Source organism: Fukomys damarensis, unplaced genomic scaffold (assembly GCF_012274545.1).
Source record: "Fukomys damarensis isolate Sample0158 unplaced genomic scaffold, DMR_v1.0_HiC HiC_scaffold_5, whole genome shotgun sequence".
Classification (NCBI taxonomy): domain Eukaryota; kingdom Metazoa; phylum Chordata; class Mammalia; order Rodentia; family Bathyergidae; genus Fukomys; species Fukomys damarensis.
In genome coordinates this window covers 77,629,661-77,651,540 of record NW_022900917.1, presented here as the reverse complement: position 1 = coordinate 77,651,540, position 21,880 = coordinate 77,629,661, and the positions used below count along the sequence as shown (strand labels likewise).

General features: G+C 37.8%; 1 protein-coding gene across 3 annotated transcripts in view; it reads right to left on the bottom strand.

The window, feature by feature from the left end:
• The window catches only part of Khdrbs3 (KH RNA binding domain containing, signal transduction associated 3), a 166,503-nt gene that overhangs the window by 66,735 nt on the left and 77,888 nt on the right, over positions 1-21,880 (bottom strand). For all 3 annotated transcript variants that reach the window (XM_010629626.3, XM_033760860.1, XM_033760861.1), the window contains exons 3-5: positions 17,204-17,320; positions 12,172-12,318; positions 3,026-3,165 (exon numbers count right to left, since the gene is read on the bottom strand). In XM_010629626.3, the coding sequence (XP_010627928.1) occupies positions 3,026-3,165; positions 12,172-12,318; positions 17,204-17,320 (404 nt within the window). The remainder of the gene's footprint in view (positions 1-3,025; positions 3,166-12,171; positions 12,319-17,203; positions 17,321-21,880) is intronic.

Below are 21,880 nucleotides of genomic sequence, written 5' to 3'. Positions count from 1 at the left end.
ACCCAACACCACTTCAACACTGGGATCCTTGCTTATCTTTGGAAAAGGATGAGAAACCGAGGATTAGAAAGACTTGAAAATTGCCTCAAAACATATGGATGGCAAACACATGAGCCAAGACAGGACTCAGAGTTCCACTAGACAGAAGAACACAGATCCAGATCTAAAGAGAAGGATGGTAGAAAACATTCTTCAGAGTCCAAGGTGTTGAATGCAGACCACCCAGGAGCAGTCAGATGTGGTGTGAGAAGACCTGCTGAGAAAAACATAAAACAGACGCACACTGCCTGGAAAAGTCTCAATCATCTGTGTTACTCCCATAATTCCTTCTCTGCTGGGTCTCCTGACCAGAGAAGGAGTGAGAGCGGCACTGCCCAGGCCACACTGTAGGCAGAGACTTGCTGAACTCCAAAGTTAAAGCATACGCTTAGTTCCCTCAATTTGGAACTAAAATGAAAAGCGTTTATTAAAAACTTGCATTTTCATGATAGTATTTAACTTTACTTTATTTACACCATTTTGGAAAGGCATCCTTTCCTTTGTGGGGTGCATGGGTGCATGCGTGAAGACCCAGTAATAACTCATTGCTCTGTGAAATTCCAAAGTTAGACATCTGTACAAACACTCTCACAAAGCTAATCCCCAGGCAAATTCAGTCATGTAAAAAATAAGAACTGTCATTTACAAAAGAATATTCTGAACAGTTGGCATCCGATCAGCAGGACTCTACAGAAAGCACCACTACACCATGCTACCTACTGAGGGCTGCCACATGCACGGGGCCTGCACAGACTGACATCACACAAAGAATAACCCACAAAAAGGGAGCACATAAAGTAGATACTAAATAACCAAGGCAGGGTGTTAAGAGCCAGCTCTGGATTTGCAGACAGCTACTTTAAAGGAGGTGATCAGCATAGGCTTCTCTGACAAGGAGTCTATATGGGTTGGGGTTACAGTGCCGTGAGGAGTAAGGAACGCTGGAAACTGGAAAGGAGATACAGTCGGAAAGGGGAAGAGAGTGCCAGGTCACTCTTATGGAAATCAGCAAGTCTGGACTTTCTTATAGCTGCAAGAGAAGCTACAGAAGGATCTGAAGTAAGAAAATAAAAACAAATTTAATTTTAAATGGTCACTGAGACTAAGAATGAAAACTGGGAGAATATCATAGATTACATAAAAAATGGCAGGGGTAATTAAAGAAATAGGTGGTTTGAGGTTTATTTTAGAGGTAAAGGCAAAATGACTTATTAAGTCATTGGCTATGACTAAAAGTATTGTTACTTTACATGGTAATCAATGTATGAATATCCAGTGCAGCATCTTTGATGTTTTAGGGCTGAAAAGTTCTAGGTGTCAGTAAGAATACTCTCTCCTTCTCTTCGTATTTCTCCTCTTCTTCTCTTCTTCCCTGTCCCATCCCTCTCCTCTTCTGCCTCTTCCTCTTCCTCCTTCTTTTCCTTTGTATTATTACTATTCTCAGACATTTAGACACTAAATTCTGTACCCAAGTTTTTTTCACTTTTGGCCCTTAGGAAACTCAAAACATAATGTGAAAATAACGCCACCATTTCTACAGAATATTACAACAAGTACTTTTTTTTGTTTACTAACTTTGCCCTTGGGGTTTTTGTAATTTTCTACTCTAATTTCAACATCAATTTATTTTCATTACCTTATTCAAATAGTATTATATTGGTCTTCCAAGTTACCACGATTTCACGAGAAAAAACAGTAAATAAATGTCTTTTCATCAGAGCTTGGATGAAAGTGTTATCATGCAAAACTATAAAAACATAATGCAAGTGTTAGAATAAAAGTCCTATAGAAAAATTAGTAGGGAAAAGGGGGGAAGAAAAAAATTCAAGATGAACAACACAAGAAGATCAGAGGGAACATCTTGGATTTTGGAACCAGACTGCGTGGATTCCAACCTGGCTCTATTACTTACTCCTGAACTATGTGATCTCAGGCAAGCAGTGTAACTCTCTGACCGTACTCACCACATCTGCAACGGGGCTCTAACAAGACAGTGCTCACCTCAGAGGACTGTTAGGAAGCTTAACCTAGTTAATATCTCTGAAGTGCTTTAAAATGTGCTGAGGAAACAGTAGGTGCTATGTATATGTCAAGATAAATTTCAGGTTATGTTGTAAAGTAGAATTTAAACAGATGAGTGGAACAGAGAGCAAAAGAATAGTCACAGGCAGAAGAAACAACATGAACAAAAGCCCAGAAAGGTGCAAGCACAAATTTATAAAGCAAAGATTCCTGCTCAAGGTAGGTTAAAATACACAGGAAATACGGCCATATGATGAAGAAAGACTAAGGTGGAAAAAGGTCTTAGAAAAAATACAAAGGGTTTTGAATGCCTCTTTTAGGAATATGAATTTTATATCACAGAACCAAGAAATGTAAGATATTTGGGTCCAAGGAAACCATAATCACATAGAGGAAGGAAAGCATAATCACCTGTGTAGAATGTAGCAGAGCACGGTGGTACATGCCCATAAACCCAGTACTCAGGAGGCTGAAGCAGAAGGATTGTGAGTTCAAGCCCAGACTAAATAGTGAGACCCTGCCTCAAAAAAACTTTTTTTTTCTTTTTTAAAGAAAGCGGGTAGAGGGTGAGGGGAGAGGGAAGAAGGAGAAAGGAGAGGAAAGGAGGCCAGGAGAGAGGATGGAGAGAGCAAGAAGGAGAGGGAGAGGGGAAATGGAAGAGGAGGACAGGGAAGGGGCAGGGCCTGAGAGGACAGGGAGGAGGCAGGGAGAGAAGACAAATGAGGAAGAAGAGGAGCAGCTGGGGGGTGGTGTTCAGTGTAGGAACTGCTTAAGCTTCCAAGAAAACACAGTGGCTGTAGCACACCTGTAACTCTGGTGCTGGACTAGCCATCACTCTACAACAAACTGAAAACCAGAGTCAGAAATGAAACTCATCAATACAGCTGTTTCTAGCTATTAATATGAGAAACAAAAATTATTGTTCTGGTACACCAACCTAAAAAAGTCAATCAGTAACACCTACCTGGTTATTGCGGGGGTTGGCACACCTCTTGTACGCAAGGTGGGCTTCCCTCGAACTACTGGAACATCTGCATTTTCTGATCCACCATTCAAATATGTTAATTCCTGCAGCTGTGCTTGCCTGATCTCATCATTATAGTCCTACACCAGAAAGAGAAAAGGATATATTTATCCCATAATTAAAAGTACAAAAGTATTCAGAATAAAAAAGCAAAAAATTATTTTACAAAAAAAAAAGGTCAGGGAACAGTTGAGTTCCTGAAATAAGAGTTTATTAAAATGAAAATATATTTACAAATCTTTATAAAAAAAGCCACAGCATTTTCTCCAAGCTAAAAATTTCTTTAGTCAGCCATCACTCCTTTGTTTAGTCATAGCTTCTAGATAAAACATTTATAGCAAAATTTAAAATATCAATAATTTAAGTATCATTAATTCCTTAAAACACATACTTCCCTTTTTACCTTATAGTAATAATCCAATATTCAACTCAGAAACTCTAAGAGTCCTCTTTGATTTCTCCCTCTTCCTTACCACCCTCAACTCTATCCAGTAGCCAACAAAGGCACACACTATATACAACCTTATGATTAGTTTCACAAAAAGGCAAACTTCAGGTACAAACAATTGAAAAAGGAAAGTCATTCAGTTCAGTTATCAGTAGTAAGAGTAGGTTCTCTACAAGAAATTCATCTGAAGATGGGTGTGAACCAATCATCAGAAGGAGGGCAACCAAGTATTCCACACAGGAAGAAAAACATATTTTAAAAGCCAAGTAAGATTAAATTCAGGAAATCAAAAGAGGTGCTGTATGGTAGAATTTTAATAATAATAATCAAGGTTAGAGATAGATTAAAAGTGAAAGGGAAAGTAGAAACCAAGTTATTGGCAGTCCTAAGTGATTCCAAAGGCAGTGTTAAATGTCTGGATGCTGAGAAGCCAGTAATGGTTTCAAGGAGGTCAACTCCATGTGTGCACTGTGTTCTGAAAAGATTACTCTAGTATTAGTGAGTACAGAAAACATACGACTGAACACAGAGACCGACACAACACTGTGCTCTTCAAAAAAGACATGCTTTTCAAGTGCACGTACGTGAATTATCTCTGAGGACTGGGTACAGGCTAAGTTATTTTACAAGCCTCAGTAATTTCAAAGAACTGAAATTATTTAAAATACATTATCTGATAATGCAGAGTGAATTAGAAATTCAGAAATATGTAGAAATAAACCTAAGTAAAACCATTTGAACAAAACAGACATAACAAGGAAAACTTAAAAATATCCTGAGGTGAATGAAAATTTTCAAAATAAACATATCAAAGTGTACAGGGGGCATCTAAAGTAGCAATCAGAAAAAAATTTATAGCTTAAGGGTTTAAACAATAAAAGATTTCAAATCAATAAGCTAACTCTTCACCTTTAGAAAAGAGAAACTAAACCAAATATACTAAAATGAAGAAATAAAAATTAGAGCAATATAAATTAAACAGTAAACCAAAAACAAGAGTAAAATCAAAATTTGGTTTGTATAAAAGATTAATAAAAGTGATAAACTACTGGCTAGATAAATTAAGAAAAAGAAAAGACCCAGATTATTAAAATCAGCAGTTAGAATGGGGTATCACCTGGACTTTAAAGAAATAAAAAAGGATTACAAGGGTGTATACAGTAAAAAAATGTACACCAATAAGGTAGGTAATTTAGAGGACATAGATAACTGACAAGAAATAGAAAATGTGAACAGAAAATAACAATATATTCGGTGTCTGTCCCTGATCTTCGACAGTTCTATCCCAGGACCCATGTTTCATGCCCAGTAAGCCCCTTCCAAGGGTAACCAAGTGTTGCTGACACAGTGACAGCCGGAGGACATGGTGTGCTTGCAGCAACCCCAAGGCAAGACTGGGGTTTGGCACATCTATCCTACCCCTCTCAAGAGGAGAGATGGTGGGGACTGACCGCACTGTAACCACTAAATCAGTAAGCTACATAACAAAACCTATAAAACCTGACAAATTTAATAAGAAGAAACATTTCCTAACACATTTCAAGAGGCTAATAATTGGCCTGAAATGAACACATCGCAGGATTAGAAAAACAAATATACACATTTATCAACACAAATGTTAAAGTGGCAAATAAATAATGGGGAAACTAAATGAAGCAATAAAATTATATAAAAGAACCAAGGAGAACTTATGCCAGGATTGAAAAGTTGATTTAATATAAAATCAATTATGTAGCGAGGATGGTGGCACAGCCTATAATCCCAGCACGTGGAAGGTTGCCACAGATTCGAGGCCAGCCTAACTAGATAGCAAGGCCTTAATTCAAAAAGGAAAAAAAAAAAAAAAAACACTTGCTTTAATAGTATAAAAATGAAACAAAGGACAAAAAGCACATAATTATTTCATTAGACAGAGATTAAATTTTGACAGAATAATTCAACAGGTTTTAGCAATAAAAATACTCAATTAGGAAAACCCACAGAATTAGTTTTAAAAAGTCTGACTGTGTCATCCAAAAGTTAGAAATGAGACAACGCAGTCTTAAATATCATTTCTATTTAAAGTTGCACGAGAGGTTTTAGCCAATCATGCAACAAAAGCAACAAAAAAGAAACAGCGTCTAAGCTAAAAATTAAGAACTAAGACAATCTCACTTTAAATATGGCATAAACTACACAGAAAATATGAAGGAATCTACAGGAAAACATGAGCTAATGACTGTTAACGAAACTGCAGAATAAAAGATCAGTCTACAAAAATACTTGTATTTCAAGACAAATGAACAATTCAAAGAAAGGGAATTAGGAAAATGACTCCATTTATAGTAGTATAAAGCAGATTTAAATTAACAAGAAAAAATAAGATTTGTAAAGCCACAAAACTGTTGGAACGAGACACAAGAAGTAGCTCAATACGGTGGTGCACACCTGTAATTTCACTATTTGGAGGCTGAAGCAAGAGGATCCTGAGTTTGATGCCAGCTTGGACAACATAGAGAGCCTGTCACAAAAAGGTGGGGAAGATATTTACAAAGTAGATTGCCAAGTTGTGGCAAGAAACTGAGAAATATGAAAAGTTAACTATAGTACGGAATCAGAGAAAGTCAGTGTTATATTCATATTCTGTCAAACAACCAAGTCCCAATTCTTTAAGATTCACTGACAAATCACCACTAACTTCAGGAGTACTTTAGGTAAAGGGTTTAGCTGTAATTCATGTCAGCAGGATAAAGACTGAATGAGAATGAGTCATGGACATGGTAAAGGCAGAGGCATCTTCCACTGACTGTGGGAGAAAGGACCTCAGTTTGAAGGCAGAGAGAATTTCAAGACAGAAGAAACTTGAACAAATTTGAGTGCAAACAGAAGATTCAGAGAACAGAGTTTACTGAATTATAACTTAGAATTAAAAATATGAAAGAAATTTAGTAAATGTATAACAAAAATATCTTAGTTTTCAAAAGCAGAATGCAAAAAATAACTTCAAACTTAGAAGGCATCACAGAATAAGAAAAATAATTAAGGAAAAGGAAGTTGAAACCCAAACTTGCAATACAGGAGAAGGTGAAAGCAAATGATGAATAGAAGTGATCACAAATATCAGGAAAAGCTTAGTAACAGGGATCAATATATTGCCATAAATATAGATTCGTTCCCTGACCTGAGATATTTGGACCTCAAGAGGCATCTGAACCTATCATCATTTCAGCCTCTCCAAAATAAGCATTTGAATTGTTCACAACCACTTTCCTAAAAATGTGTGAAGATTAATAAGCAATTTGTAAAGCACATTCTAAATTAAATGTGTCAGGTAAATGCTAAATATTTGGCACACTAAAAATTGTTAAGGGGTGTGACACTCAATCATACCTAAAATTGGATTTATGGTAAAAAAAAAAAAAATGACAAAGGCTCTACTTGAAAACACCAAAAATTTTTCTTTAAATAAAAGTATTGCTCTAATTAAGATTAGGTCGTTAAAATAATGTCACAAAATCTATAATTAAAGACCATTTAAGATATCATCCTTTCAAAACTATGTTAAAATAGACAAATAGCAATAGAAAAATTATAGGATTTAAGCCAATGATGTCAGAGGGAAAGTCTGAATTTAACCAAATGAATTCATCATTATGTAATTTATGATCATTTTAAAAACTGTATGTAACTATTTCCTCTAACATTGGATGTGCATTATTGATACAATCATTGTAGTTACATCTTCATTTTCTTAGAAATAAAAAAGGAAGGGGATCAAGAGATGGATAGAAGGGGAAGGGAGGGAAGAGAAAGGGGATATAAAATTTAGATGTTTTATGTACAAATACCCACTCCCCACAAAGAATGTAAACATTATGTACTACATATATGTACTAATAAAAATGTAAACCTAAAAAAGAAATAATTTTTTGAAATCATTAGAGAATTCTAATTAGATAATAATGACTTCCAGATTAACAAATTATCATTTTACTATCCATTCCAAGATAAAACTATTAAAACATCAATATTTTCATCAACTGTGAAGTAAAAAATAATGACAAATCCTAACTAAATACATGTATGCAAGATTTTTCTCTCCAGTTAGTATAGAATCTATTTAAATACATGTTAACCAGGAGAATGGTAAAAGGGTTTTAAATGAAATTGTTGAAAGTAACTTATTGAAATTCAGTGGGTTCTCTGCTAGGAATTACTCTTCATATATACTTGCAAAGATATATCAATATTTATTTTCCAGGTTAATTCTGGGATCACTGTTTACATTACAATCTATAAGAAATAACCTTACTGTTTATCATTTGCGGACTGGCTAGATAAATTCTGAAATATAAATATAATATTATGCACATATTAAAAATAACCAACTAAAACTTTTCTCACGGGCAAAGGTGCACAACACAAAAACTAAAAAAATAAAAGTAATGGGAGGCCTTGGTACTTTTGGATAAGTAAGGAGCTCAGCAAAATCTCCCTATAAAGAACAATAAAATTTGACAAACTGTTCCAAAGCAACCATTTTAGGAGTGTGGACACTTATTGAAGATACACAATAAACTGAAAACACAATAAATTTACCCACGAAAAAATCGAAATGGAATCTAAGAAAAGACTAGGTGGGCAGAACAATGTACCCATTGAATTTCAGCTACTCAAGAGGCTGATGCAGCAGGATCAGGAGTTCTAAGCCAGTGCAGCAACTTAGCAAGACCTGTTCTCAAAAATAAGAAAGGAAAGAAGGAAAGAGTTAAGGGGAAAGGGGAGAGGAGGAGTCACTGGCATCCTTGCTTGAGGATGTAACCTCCCCTCCCCTCAGCCCAATGGTCATGTTAGTTTCTCCAAGGAACGAGAAAACCATGAAAATCCATAGCTTTGGTATAGGAGGAAACTCAGCTCATCTAGAATAAAGAGAAAAAAAGTCCTATGACCAGCAACAGAGCCAGTAACGGCACCTATTTCGTAGCAAGTGAATAGGGAAGACACACAAAAGCAAATCAGCAAGCTTGATAGTGCCATCTTGATGAGGGAGATAACAGAAATGGAACAGGCAAGAAATGAGATGGCCACGGAGTCCTGGCAGGCTCGGCAGAGCCCTGCCACAGGGAGTCTGCGTATGTTTAGCACAGGAGGGACCAGGTATCCCAGCAGGAAGTGAGGAGCGGGGTAGACAGGAAAAGAGACAACTTGGGGTGCATTCCCCAGTGCACAAGGTGATGCGAGGGCACCTCTGAGCAGCTCTTGGTGACTCCTGTGCAGTGCACACAGAAAGCTCCGCATGCCACAGGCTTACAGAAGGGAAGAACCAGGAAGACTTATTGCCTCTAAAGCTTGAGGGACACAGAATCCACAGATGACTCCAACTGAATTATTAAAGAAATGGAAAACAAAAAGCAACAACAACCTCCCCGGAAGTAGTAAGTCAGGATTCCAACTTGCTACAATACATTATCTCACATACCGAGTTTTCAACAACAAGAAGCATGCAAAGAAACAGGAGTATGTGACCCATTCCCAGGGGCAAAACAGCAGTAAACACAAAGTGTGTGTGGGTGGGGACAGATACTGAATTTACCAAAGAACAGATGGAAAAAATGTTCAGCAACTGCAATGAACAGTTCACGAGAAGAGCTCAAAGAGCTCAAAGAGCGGATTTGAGACAGCAAAAGAATTAATGAACAAAGATAGGTGAATTAAAATGATCCAGCCTGAGGAACAGAGAAAAAAGGATGAATGGGCCCGAGACCTGTGTGACACCAACAGGTGTACCACCAGACCCACAGTGGGAGTCCAGGACAGAAGGGGAAGAGAAAAAGAAAAATTCATAGAAATAATAATTGAAAACTTCCCACATTTAAAGGCAAACATAAATCCATAGTCACAAAGCATAGCCAACAAACAGGATAAACAAACACACCACAGTCAAATTGTTGAAAACCAAAGACAGAGAAAGTCTGAACAGCCACACAGCAAAATCATTAAGGACTCTTTCACTCCAAGTAACAGAAGGCAGCAGAGTGGTACATTCAAAGTGCTGGGGGAGGAGGGGATTTGTCAGCTGAGAATTACATAACCCTACTCCAGAATGTAGGTGAAATGAAGCTGTCACTCCCAGAAAAACAAAACAAAAAATTTCTGCTAACAGATCTAGGTTACAAGGAAGACAGAAAATTCTTCATGCTCAAAAAAAAAAAAAAATTCCACCCCAAATTAAGACTACATGGGACATAATTCTATCCACTAAAGAAATTAACACCAGAAGCAGAAAACATGTAGGTTAATATAAGACTATACTGAAATAATGTTCTACTATTAGCCACTATCTCTCATGATTACACAGATGCAAAATTCATTAATAAACCATGTACAGCAACAGATAAAGATTATATACCGTGATCGAGTGAAAAGCAAGTTTGGCTTCACATATTTATAATACACTACTATTAGTACAGTGAAGGCAAAAAAAATCACATGATCAACTCAATGAAGACCTATGTTTACCCCATTTATTTATGGTAAAAACTCACAATAACTAGGAATAGGAGAATTTCTTCACCATAATAATGGCAAAAATGATTTTGAAAAAGAAGAAAGTTGGTAAACTTTACTAAGAGAATTAATTTGAGTATGCTACTGGCCTAAGGATAAGCATAAAAAAAAAATCAAAGGAACGGAACTGAGAATGCAGAAGTAGACCCTCACTTTGATATTAGTTGACCTTTTATAGTAACTGTATCAAGGCCACTCAAAGAGTAAAGGACAGTCTTTTCACCATGTGGTGCTAGGACAACTGGACACCTACATGGACAAAAGCTGAAATTCCTAACATCATGTGACACATAAAAGTTACCCCCAAGAAACCATAGTCTTAGTAAAGGACTTTTAGGAAGGCTGATGCACAAGGATGGCAAGTTCAAATCCAGTCTGGGTAACTCAGCAAGAATCGTCTCAAAAATTTTTTTTAAAGAATGGGGATGTGGCCCAGTGGTAGAGGACTTGCTTAGCACATTCCAGCCCCTGGGTTCAATCCCCAGTACTACCTCTCCCCTCAAAAAGTCACAGAAGAATACTATAAAACATTCCGAAGAACATAGCAGAAAATCTTTGTGTTTGGGGGATAGGAAAAAGAGTTTCCTCAGCCAACCCAAACCAGTGTTAGGGAATGGGAACTTACTCCTTGGCAGAGGCCTGTGAAGGTTATAGGATACAAGGCACTACTGCATCCATCAGGCTCTGCCCCATTTGGTTAGGTTGTGGTCTCATCAAAGTTACAATTTTACAGTTACTTATACAAACATAAAATTCAAATCTGTCTCTCTTATCAAACCACAAACGCAATGACACTAAGGACCATAGTGTGTGCCTGCCACATGGTGAGCACTGGTTTTAAACTAAATGAATGCATAAATTGTCACGTTTGCTTGTGGGAACTAAGCCAAATATTAACCACTGTCAGCACTCAAGCTGGTAAATAATGCAATTCTATGTCATAACCTTTTGAAATGAAGTATAACACCATATTCTTTCTATAAAAATGTAATAGTCATTTTCATCACAAATGACATGGTCACAATTCAGTGCTACAGAACCCAAGCCAGTATGCCAGCCTGGGCTGGGATAACTGAGGACACAGTACCTCCCCAGACAGCTGTATGGCAGCTGTGTCAACGTCACCAGGACAAACTGTCTCTAAGCCAAAATGCTGAATGCCTTTGTTTAAAAGGCATAAGCACATGCAAATCACAAATTTTTTTTTATCACTAATACACAAATCACACCAAAGACTTCTAACTTTTAAAATAGAGGCAAAGGTATATTCCTTAGGATGAAATAATCACTTAGCAATGTGAAAATATCCAAAAGAGATGAAACAGAGTCATTACCAGGATGTATAACACATGGCAGAAGCTAGCTAAGATACCCGCACAGTGCCCAGCGACATAACCGAAAAGTGTGGTCCTAACCACAATACAGTTGTCTGTCGTATATTTATTATGCTCAACATAGTCGGGCTGTGATATTTCTCTACTTCCCCTAAACCATGCATTTCTTGATGGTAGGGCCTGCCCTTACTCATATTTGCACATGTGATACCAAGCACAAGGCAAGACATGTGGAAGGCTCTGATAGATTTGTAGAAAACCAAGAGTTTGTGAAGTGTTTTGAGGGTCACATAAAAGCTTAGAAGCTGGAGTTTGAAAACCTGCATTAGTGACTTTGCTTTCCAAATTATTTTGCCACCTAAACTACACAGTATTATTTAATCTCTCTCAAACTCCACTGCCTCAGATGTAAAGAACAAGAACACAACAGGTCTATTTGCCATGACAAATCCTTTGGATAGATAAAAAGCAATGCAAATAATTACTGACAAGAAGTTTCAGGGATTAAAATAAAGATATGATCATAAAAGTACAAGTTAACTATCAATAAAAATTATACTAGTCAGGCACACCTGTAATCTCAGCACTCTGGCAGGCTGAGCAAGGAAGAACACATGTTGAAGCCCAGCCTCAGAAATAGAGTGGCCCTGTCTTAAAATAAACAATAAAAAAGGGCTGAGGATGTGGCTCACTTTGAAGTCCTGAGTTTAATCCCAAATTCCCCTGAAATAAACAAACAACAAAGGAACTGTACTAACAGGGATGAGAAACTTCTTGATTTCTTCCAAAGCATGTCCCATGCGGGCATAAGCTTCTGCAGGTGGGGCGAACACTTCGATGAGGACATGGAGATCGTCGTTGAGATGGAAGTACTTAGCTTCTCCACTTTTTCTCAATTCTTCTTCCTGAAGAAAGAGATATCACATTTTAAAATGTATTGTAATTAGAAAAGAAAAAAGTAAAAACTATTCAGTGCTTATGTGGCATGAGATTGCCGTAATGATTCACTCAGCAGTAAACACTACCCTAGAGAAAGGTCTCAGCTCTGCTCTGAGCCTTATTCCCAGGACTTCACAGACCCATGAGGGGCTCCTCCTGATGCAGGAACAGTCTCCTTACTCCTGACTCGGCCCACAGTGAGCCATCACCTGCCCTTTGCCACTGCACTGACTGCCTGACTGCTCCAGACCCCTCCCCAGTGTGCTCCAGACTCCCCTGCACATCTCTGTCTGGCCAAGCTCCCAAGCTCACCTTGGCACTGGCGATATCATGTGCCTGTCCCCTACCTGAAACAGCTGAAATACCTGAACTTTACTTCACTCCTGTATTTTCCCTGCCTGGAAGGTGATCTCTGTGGGACAGATGCCATAACTGTTTCATCTGATGGTGTGTGCTACATGTCCACAAAGGGGCGCGGTCACCAGACACGTTCACCAGCACTGCTGGACAGTAGCATCCATCTCTGAGTCCATTTACTCATCTGCATAGTCACTGTATGTGTGGGGCTCTGTACTCTGAGAATAAAACAGCGAGTGCACGATTTCATATAACTGTGATAAGGTTTTTAGCCTTTTGCGGGGGGTGCATAATGAAATTCAGGGTATCCACAGAGTGAGAAGTTCTCACCAGACCATTTAATGAGTTACAGATTAGAGGCAATGTGGTGACTGGGGAAGAAAACAGACTTTGAAGTTCTGCATCTGAATTCCAAATCCAACATTTACTAATAGGCCTTCTGGCAGGTTACTTCACCTTCATCTGAAAGGGGTGATTTTCAACAGGGATAACAGTGTAGTGCCTAACTGGAATGGCTGTCACAGCAGGAAAGAGTAATTACACAAAAGCCTCAAAGTGATGCCTAGAACAGACACATTCTACAAGTGAATGAAATATGCCTAACTGTTGTTACACACAGTAACAATAATTATTCTATTATCTTATAAGTGACGTGGCTGGGACATCTACCATACGTGGTACAAACTGAAAGCTCAACAGACCCCAGCATTACCATGACTGCCAGGCAACACAGTGAGCCTGGGCATCTCAGCTATGACTCCCACAACCTTTTCCATGTAGCAAACAAAAGAAGAGGGATGAAGCTCATTATAGGCTTTGTTGAATAGTGACCATTTTGAGACTCTAAAAGGATGAGGTCCATTTTAGAATGAGATTGTAATACTAAACAATGAGGTCCTCCTTGGAAATAAATATATTATTAACTGAGAATTTCTGTAGGCTAGAACTAGTAAAAATGATCCATTTCATCCAAGATGCCACAACTGAAGGAGATGGGATACTAATAGTAAACATGTGACTCCAATCATCTCCTGTCGCCTTCGGTGCAAAGCTTTTGAAGGTCTAACTGATGGATCACATGACAAGAGATAGCAGCACAGCAGGAAGGCACAAGGAAGAGAAAGCTGCTGGCATGGAGTGAACAGGCCGCTCCTTACTGTACTCAAGACTTTGCTGAAGGAAATGATAGGCTTAGGGCTTACTCTGTCTTGAAATTTGGATGTCCCCAAAGGTCCCTGTGTTAAAGGGTTGGTTGTCAGGGAGGCTTTAGGGAGGTTGTAGAAGATGTAGAGCCTAGCAGAAGTGTTCAGATCAATGCAGCTGTGCCCCTGAAGGGGACAGCAAGCTGATTAGCTTTAGGTTGGCAGTTAGAGGCCCAAAGAGACAGAAATATCCTAGAAGGTTTTAATGCCAGCAGCCAAAGGCTGATAAAGTCAGCAGAGAATGCTTGTGTCCTGCTGAATGACAGTGCACATATCTGTCCCTCTCTTACCTGATATTTAGGATGATTTTTGGTTAACAATGAAAATGTGAAGGGATTGGTAACATGGAAGATTCTGATCATCCAAATGCTAAAGCCCCACTGAGGTTTCCATGCTGCCAGGAATTTATCTGGTGAGGCTTTCCCTGGATTGCTTCAATACCACAGTGAGTTCCTTCAAAGGTGATGGGATGGAAAGTCTTATGTCTTCCTATGACTCCTTATTACCTCCTGCCCTATGACAGATCTTTGCTTATTCCATGAATTTGGGGAATAAGAAATCTAAGTCGGATCCAGAGAGGTAGACTACATGTATTCAACAACAGTCACATCTCCTAGTGTGTGCCACTTCCTCCTAATCTTTCCAGGAAGGACCACAAAACTTGTACTGCAGTGACTATACAGAGAGGTGTGTAAATATCCAGATGATCTAAGAATTAACACAACTCTGATCTAGAGCTGTTCCACTAAAGGCCACTGACCAGAGGGGCTTATAAAGTCAGGAGATATGTGGACTTTTGATCCCGGTGCAGTGACTATGGGCTGATTGGATCGTAAATCCATGGTGTATGCTTTCCCTCTCTAGCTGCTGGGTGCCTTGATGGAACAAGAACGATTTCCAATTACAGAACTGGCCTATTGTTTGGTGACCTAAGTTTTCAAAGTCACAGGAATGAGAGGATTGTTGAGTGGGTGATAAATGGTCTAGGAAAGATACTCAGTATCTAAAAATGGTGTGGCCCAAACAAATGCAAAGCAAGTATGCAGTGACCTGGTAGTGACCACACCTCCTGGCAGAGGAGGTTCAAGGGCCTCAGGTCCCAGCCACTTCAGCGCTGCTCAAAGTTCTCACAAGCAAAGTGGCCACATCAACAGAGACAGAAACTATGTATTACTTCCACACAGACTCCTCTCTTTCTAAGGATGACTGCCTTGGTGGGTGCCCAATCTACCAACAGCAGAGAATAACCACAAGCCCTTAATATGGTAACACAACACGGAAGGACTACTAAACTCTAGCAGCAAGCTGATAATATTTAGGATCCCTTTTATTGGGCAGGCAAAAACTTCCATTATTTGGACATAGAACTGGATGGATAAAGATTTGCTTTCCTCACTTTCCTTCCACCTGCAAAATTTGGTTGGATGCCCTGATCACTACCGCTGTATGACACAAAACAGTGCATCGGACCAAGGTATTTCCTGAACAACAAACAAAAGCAGCAAAGCAATGGATTCCTGACTGTGGGCTCCACTGCATGTGTCAAGTACCTCATTACCAGACAGCCCTGTTAAGGACTGTTAGGACACTAAGTGTGGGGCACTTTCCTGTAGGGCACACAAGTTCACACCAACTTCTTAACTTTCTCCTACTGCCAGAACAGATGAGCCAGGGACCTGGAGCAACATTATTTGGGACAGCAATGCTTAGTTACGCAGTGAATAAGGTGCGGGGAAACCTGGTCATTAGAATCATTCTAAATATGAACTGAAAATGCATTTTGAGTTTCTATCCTAAGTAAGTTTGGGACTTGGAATCTACATCTTAAAATTGTATTCCACACTTGTCTGATAACATATGACTGTTAGTGCGAGCAACCATGATTTTACTAACTTCAATAAGGAATTGATCCAGATAATAACTTTAGTTCTCCAAATCTCAATGTTCTTACATGTAAGAGAAGAAAAATGTTATCTTGTATTTTTCCCAAGGATAACATGTGGTAATGTGTGTACAATGTCACACAACTCTCAATGGCTGTTCAATAAACATGTGATGGCTATTTTTATTATAAGAGCTATTATATTTCAATGGTATTTGTTGTAAAGAAGCTAGATTTCATCTAAATAACTTTCACATAAAAAATGCAAATGTTTAACATTTTATGGTAAGTGAGTACTGAACGTAAACTCTGATCTCAGTAATATAAATCTTTTAATGATGAGAAAAAAGTGACAATAGAGAACCACGTTAAGTGACACACATTATGATATTTGACAATATCTTCAGAAATTTAAGATGATGATCAGTAAAAGTAACTTAGTAACTTTTAGCCTGTCAAAAAACAAAACATTTTTTGAGAACCAAGACTTGTCATGTAAAGGTACAAGATTCCAATAATGAATGTAACTGTACTGTATACCTAAAATGTACCAATAAACTCAATAATAAAAAAAGTAAAAAAAAAACAAAAAGCATAATGAATACATCAAGTATAGCAACTGCTTTGGAATGGGAAATGATTATTAAAACACTTTAAATGAATTTTAATAACTTAATAAATGCATGTAATATCAAGGGGCAAAAAGAATATATATGCACTATAAACTCAATTACAGGGCCAGGGATTTAGCTCAGTGGTTCGGTGGCCTGCTTTGCAAGCGCAAGGACCCGAGTTCAATCCCCGGTACCAAAATAAATATATAAATAAATAAACAAACAAACTCAATTACAGTCATCCACTGCTTAAGACAGGGATACTTTCTAAGAAAGGCACCGCAAGGCAATTTCTTTGTTGGATGAACACCACAGGGTGCATAACAAACTGCAACAGCTACTGCATCACTGGGCAACATAATCTGTGGGACCACTGTCACATAGGTGGCCCATCAATGGCCAAAATTCATTATGAAGTGTATGACTGTATTTGAAACAGAATGAAAGATCTAAAGGAACTAATCTAAAATGCTCACAGCAATGGTGATCTCTTCATGCTAACTTTAATATTATCATATACTACCCACAAGATGACAGACACATTACTTACAGAATGAAAATATAATAGTTTATATATGAATACAATAGTTACAAATGCAGGTTTAAGACTATATATTTTGAAATTGGTGAAAGTAACAATATTCTAAATAGCATCATAAATATATCAGATTAATAACATTTTCATATAATTGCACTTGGGATCCTAGTTAGCGCTTATATAATAGGTATTACTAAAAAGAATGACTTATAATTAAATGAAATTACCTGGCCAGATATTGTCTATAATGAATATTACCTTAGCCTTGTCTCTCATGGAACCTTTTCCAAGGATGGACATTTTTGTCAAGGTTTCTTCTTGTAAACGCTTCAGAGAATTGCCACGTGGACCCAAAAGTTTCCCCACAAAGTTGAACTAGGAAAAACAAACAAACCAACCAAATTTGTAACATGCATATTTTACAGTAGTTTGCCAATCTTGAACATTAGAAATACCGTAGTGTGCAATGCTTTGCTCATTAATGACAGATATTTAAGTTCATGCTGCATGTGTCATACTGTGACATATTCTACAAATTACATAAAATAAGATGAAAAATTGTAGGAGTAAAAAGTTATACTTCATGCAAATAATTTAAGTGCTGGCTGCACTGTCATAAATTGTGAATGGAACTCACTTCCGAGAATTCCTTGGTTGCTATCTCATCAACCACGAAGGGGTCTAGGATAGAGATATAGCACAGATAAGGACAATGACACCAGGTATACTGCAGTATGCCCCAGACCACTCACAGGGAATACCTGGTTCCCCGCACTCAGTCAGCGTGTAGACTGGGTTTTCTGACCAATGAAAGGATTCACCCAGATGAGTCCTGAGGAACTCAGTGGCTGACAGAGCTTTACGACAAAATGCATTAATTTCTTCCAAAATTACTAGATAGGTGAATGTTAGCAATTTACTTAACCTACTTGGATGCACTCTCTTATTTCATAAGGAGAGTAGAAGTGAATTAACTAAGAGTATGGCCTCTGAGGTTAGATTATAGTGGTTTATGGCTTTTTTGCTTACTAGTTGAATGACCTTGGACAAACTATCTATCTTCAGGGTACCTCAGTTCCCTCAACTGAGAAAAAGGGACAAGGACAAAAAACACTACACTCTCAGGGATGTTCTGAGGATTAAGTGGGTCAATACTATATAAATAAATCATTTACAATAATGTTTAGCATATAATAGATTCTCAATAAATGTATATTAAGTAAAAGAAGCATAACTAGGAATTTCATAGAACTTTAAAAGGTTTTCTATAATGAAGATAACTCATGACTATTTCTCGCTCCCAGATACAACTCATTCTGTTCACCAAGAGGAAGCCGCTGTCTTTGGCAAGATTCTTGATTACAAACTCATGTGCAGTCACTGCTTCTGCAGTGATCCGTGGCACTGCCGTGCTGTTGCTGTTTTTAAGAGAAAATTGTTCCCCAATTTATCTAACTATGGCAATTGAAGTAATTTTCTTGAAATTAGTTAACATTTTATAAAAATCGAAACAGTTATTTTTTCCTTGCCCAGTTTTAATTTCATTGGTCTTCAACCACAAATCAACTATATATTTTTAACCTTCCTATGTAATTACTTTTTGCTTTTTAAAATTTAAGTAATTTTCTTAAATATAAAAGTTATACTGATAGTTTTAAAAAGTCAAAAAGTACTACAACTTGGAGGGGGGAACAAAAAGTGTTCTGACCTACCATTCCTGTCTCATTCTTACTGTCCATTTTCTCTGCTTTATGTATCTGAAAATGTCTAGTAGTGGGGTATTACACCTTCTCAGTTGCATCTCCAAGTCTTTTTTTTTTTTTTGGTACCGGGGATTGACCTCTGGGCCTTGCGCTTGCAAGGCAGGTGGGGGAACCACTGAGCTATATCCCCGGCCCTTTCTTATTCTTACTGACTTGACTCTGTTTTACTTTCTAGAAGACTTACCTACATTTCTCATATATCTATTGATTCTTTCATCTTTGCTATCCAGTGTTTAATAATATGACATTTTTATATTTGCTTTGTTATGGCGTTTTTGTTAGATTTTATAGAAACAATAAGATTTATCATTCCAGAGACATTAATGGCAGCAGCCCTCTCTGCCTGGGAACTTACAGTACCTGGCTCACCAAGGGCTTCCTCTGCCCCATTTTGTGAGTTGTCTCTTTCTATGCCCCGGGCTGTCCTCAGATGACTGTTTATTCTTAGATACCAGCTCTAAGAAAGGTAAGACTGGGGGCTCCAAAATGTTGCCTGGAATTCTGCTTACATACATGGACTTGACAAACAGTAGGTTTCATTGTAAGTACAGAGGCTCAGAATTTTCAGGAAGAGCTAATCAAATTGATACTACATCTCCTTTCTCTTGGGCCAGGCATTTCCCAGAAGAGGAACACCCTGATCTCCAGTCTCCCAGGAGCAGCTGAAAGACTGGTTGTCAGAACCCTGAGAAGTCACCCCATCACTAAGCATGCACACTTTCACTGAAAGGACACATTTCCCTTATACTCAGCATGAACCTCATCCTGACCCTCAGTGGCATCTGTTTGTGTCTCAGAATTGAAGACTTCTCTTTTCAACATCTTTGGGAAACTACCTGTCTTGTGCCAGGGTGTGGAAAAGCAGAGGCTTTGTTTGATCAGATGAGAAGAATATCTGGCAGTCCAATAGCTCAAAGCTACTAGGAATTTTTAACCAAGTTGTCTCTTTTAGTTCTATTAAATGCCCCATCACAATAACTGAAATCTAGACTGCTGAATCTGTTCAAGGTCTTCCCACACTAATGGGCATACTTCTGATTGCTTCCCTCTTGCCCAGAAAGCTCAGTACACTTCATTCTTGATTTTTTTCAGTCACGACCATCTATTCCCCATATTGTGCAGGCACCAAACTGTTGCTAACACTATCTTTTGTTGTCTCTTGATTTTCACTGCTTTATACATTTATTAATTCATTTATATTCATTATAGTGGGTTTCAAGGACAGAATAAAAATAAATTTCTGAGATGAAATAGTCATATTTACATTGTGTCTTAAATGGTCAAGTATTTCCCAGTTGGTAAAAATTAAGAGGTTTTAGAAATTAGCCAGTATACATCAAATTTTAGGATGAAGAAAATGAAGTCTGGAGAGTGTTACAATTTATTCAATGTCACTTGATAAAGTATAGGATTCTGATTCAACTCAGAGAAATCAATAAAATGCTGCATCACATTAACAGAATGGAGAACAAAAACCATATAATCATCTCAACAGATGCAGAAAGGGCATTTGATAAAATTCCATATTTATCCACAATAAAAATAAAAACATCAAACAAATCAGGTACAGAAGGATTGGACTTCAACATAATAAATGCTATTTATAGAAAGCTGACAGCAAACTGTACACTTGGACTAGGAAAGGCTGGAAGCTTTTCTTCTAAACTCTAGAACAAGAAAAGGATGCTCACTCTTACTGATTTCATTCAACACAGCATTGGAACTAACTCCCTGCCTGAGCAATAACACGAGAGAAAGAAACAAAGGGCATCCAAACTGGAAAAGAGGGAATCAAATTGTCACTGTAGATGACATGATCTTATATACCAAAAATTCCAAACACAATGCCAAAAATATAAGGATTCACAAATTTACCACAGTGGTAGGATACAAAATCAATGTATAAAAATCAGTAGCACTGCTGTATGCCAATATCAACTATCTGAAGTAGAAATAAACAAAGCAATCCCTTAATAGTTACAATGAATGAATAAATAAATAAATAATAAATGTATGCATGCCTAGGAATAAATTTCACCAAAGAGGTGAAAGAGCTCTAAAATGAAAATTACAGACACTGATGAAGAAATTCATGAAAAGACACAAAATGCAAACAACATGTATTCTTAGATTGTAAAAATCAATACTGTTAAAATGTCCATACTATTCAAAGTAATTTACAAAGTCAATACAAATCATACCAAGATAATATTCCTGTTACAACTAAGGAAAAAAATAATCGCATGTTTATATGGAAACACACACACACACACACACACACACACACTCACACACACACCTCACATAATATACTACTTTTGACCCAGAAACCAAGGAGGAGTGATTTTCAAAAATAATGATAACAGCATGCTTTGAAACAAGGAGAGTTTTATTTCTTTGTAATGTAGTACTGGGGGCTCAATCAAAGGCTTCAATACTGAGCTAAATCCTCATCCATTTTTACTTTGGAGCAGCATCTTGTCCAGACTGGCCTTGAACTTGTGATCCTTTTCCTTCAGCCTCCAAAGTAGGTAAGATGACTGTCCTTTACAATAAATGATGTTGGGTATGCCTGTAATACCAGCAACTCAGAAGGCTGAAGCAGAAATATCACAGAAGGCTAGCCAAGGCAACTTGAGACCAGTTCCAAAATAAAAAAAAAATTAAAAGGTCTTGTGTAGCATGCTTGAGGCTCTGGGTTTAATCCTTAGTACATCAAAATGAATCAATGAATAAAAAGAAAAATGGGCCTGAGAAAAGCGAGTATTTGCATGTAGATGGATGATACTAGACCCTATTACCAGTTACAAAAACAAACAAAACAATAAATCCCACAATGAATTAAAGGCATGAACATAAGGACTGGAAACCATGAAAGTACCAAAAGAAGACAAATATGCAGGACACAGGATAAACAGTCTTACTGTGTAGCTCAGTTTGGTCTCGAACTCTGTATGCAGCCAGTGCTGGCATTGAACTCATGATAACCCTCCTGCCTCAGTCTCCAGAGTGCTAGCACTAAAGGTTTGCGCGACCATACTTTGTATTGGGAAATAATTTTTTGGGTAAGATTTTAAAGGCATAAGGGCTGGGGATTTGGCTCAGTGGTTCTGCCACGCCATCTGCCTTGCAAATGCAAGGTTCAGAGTTTGATCCCCGGTATCAAAAAAAA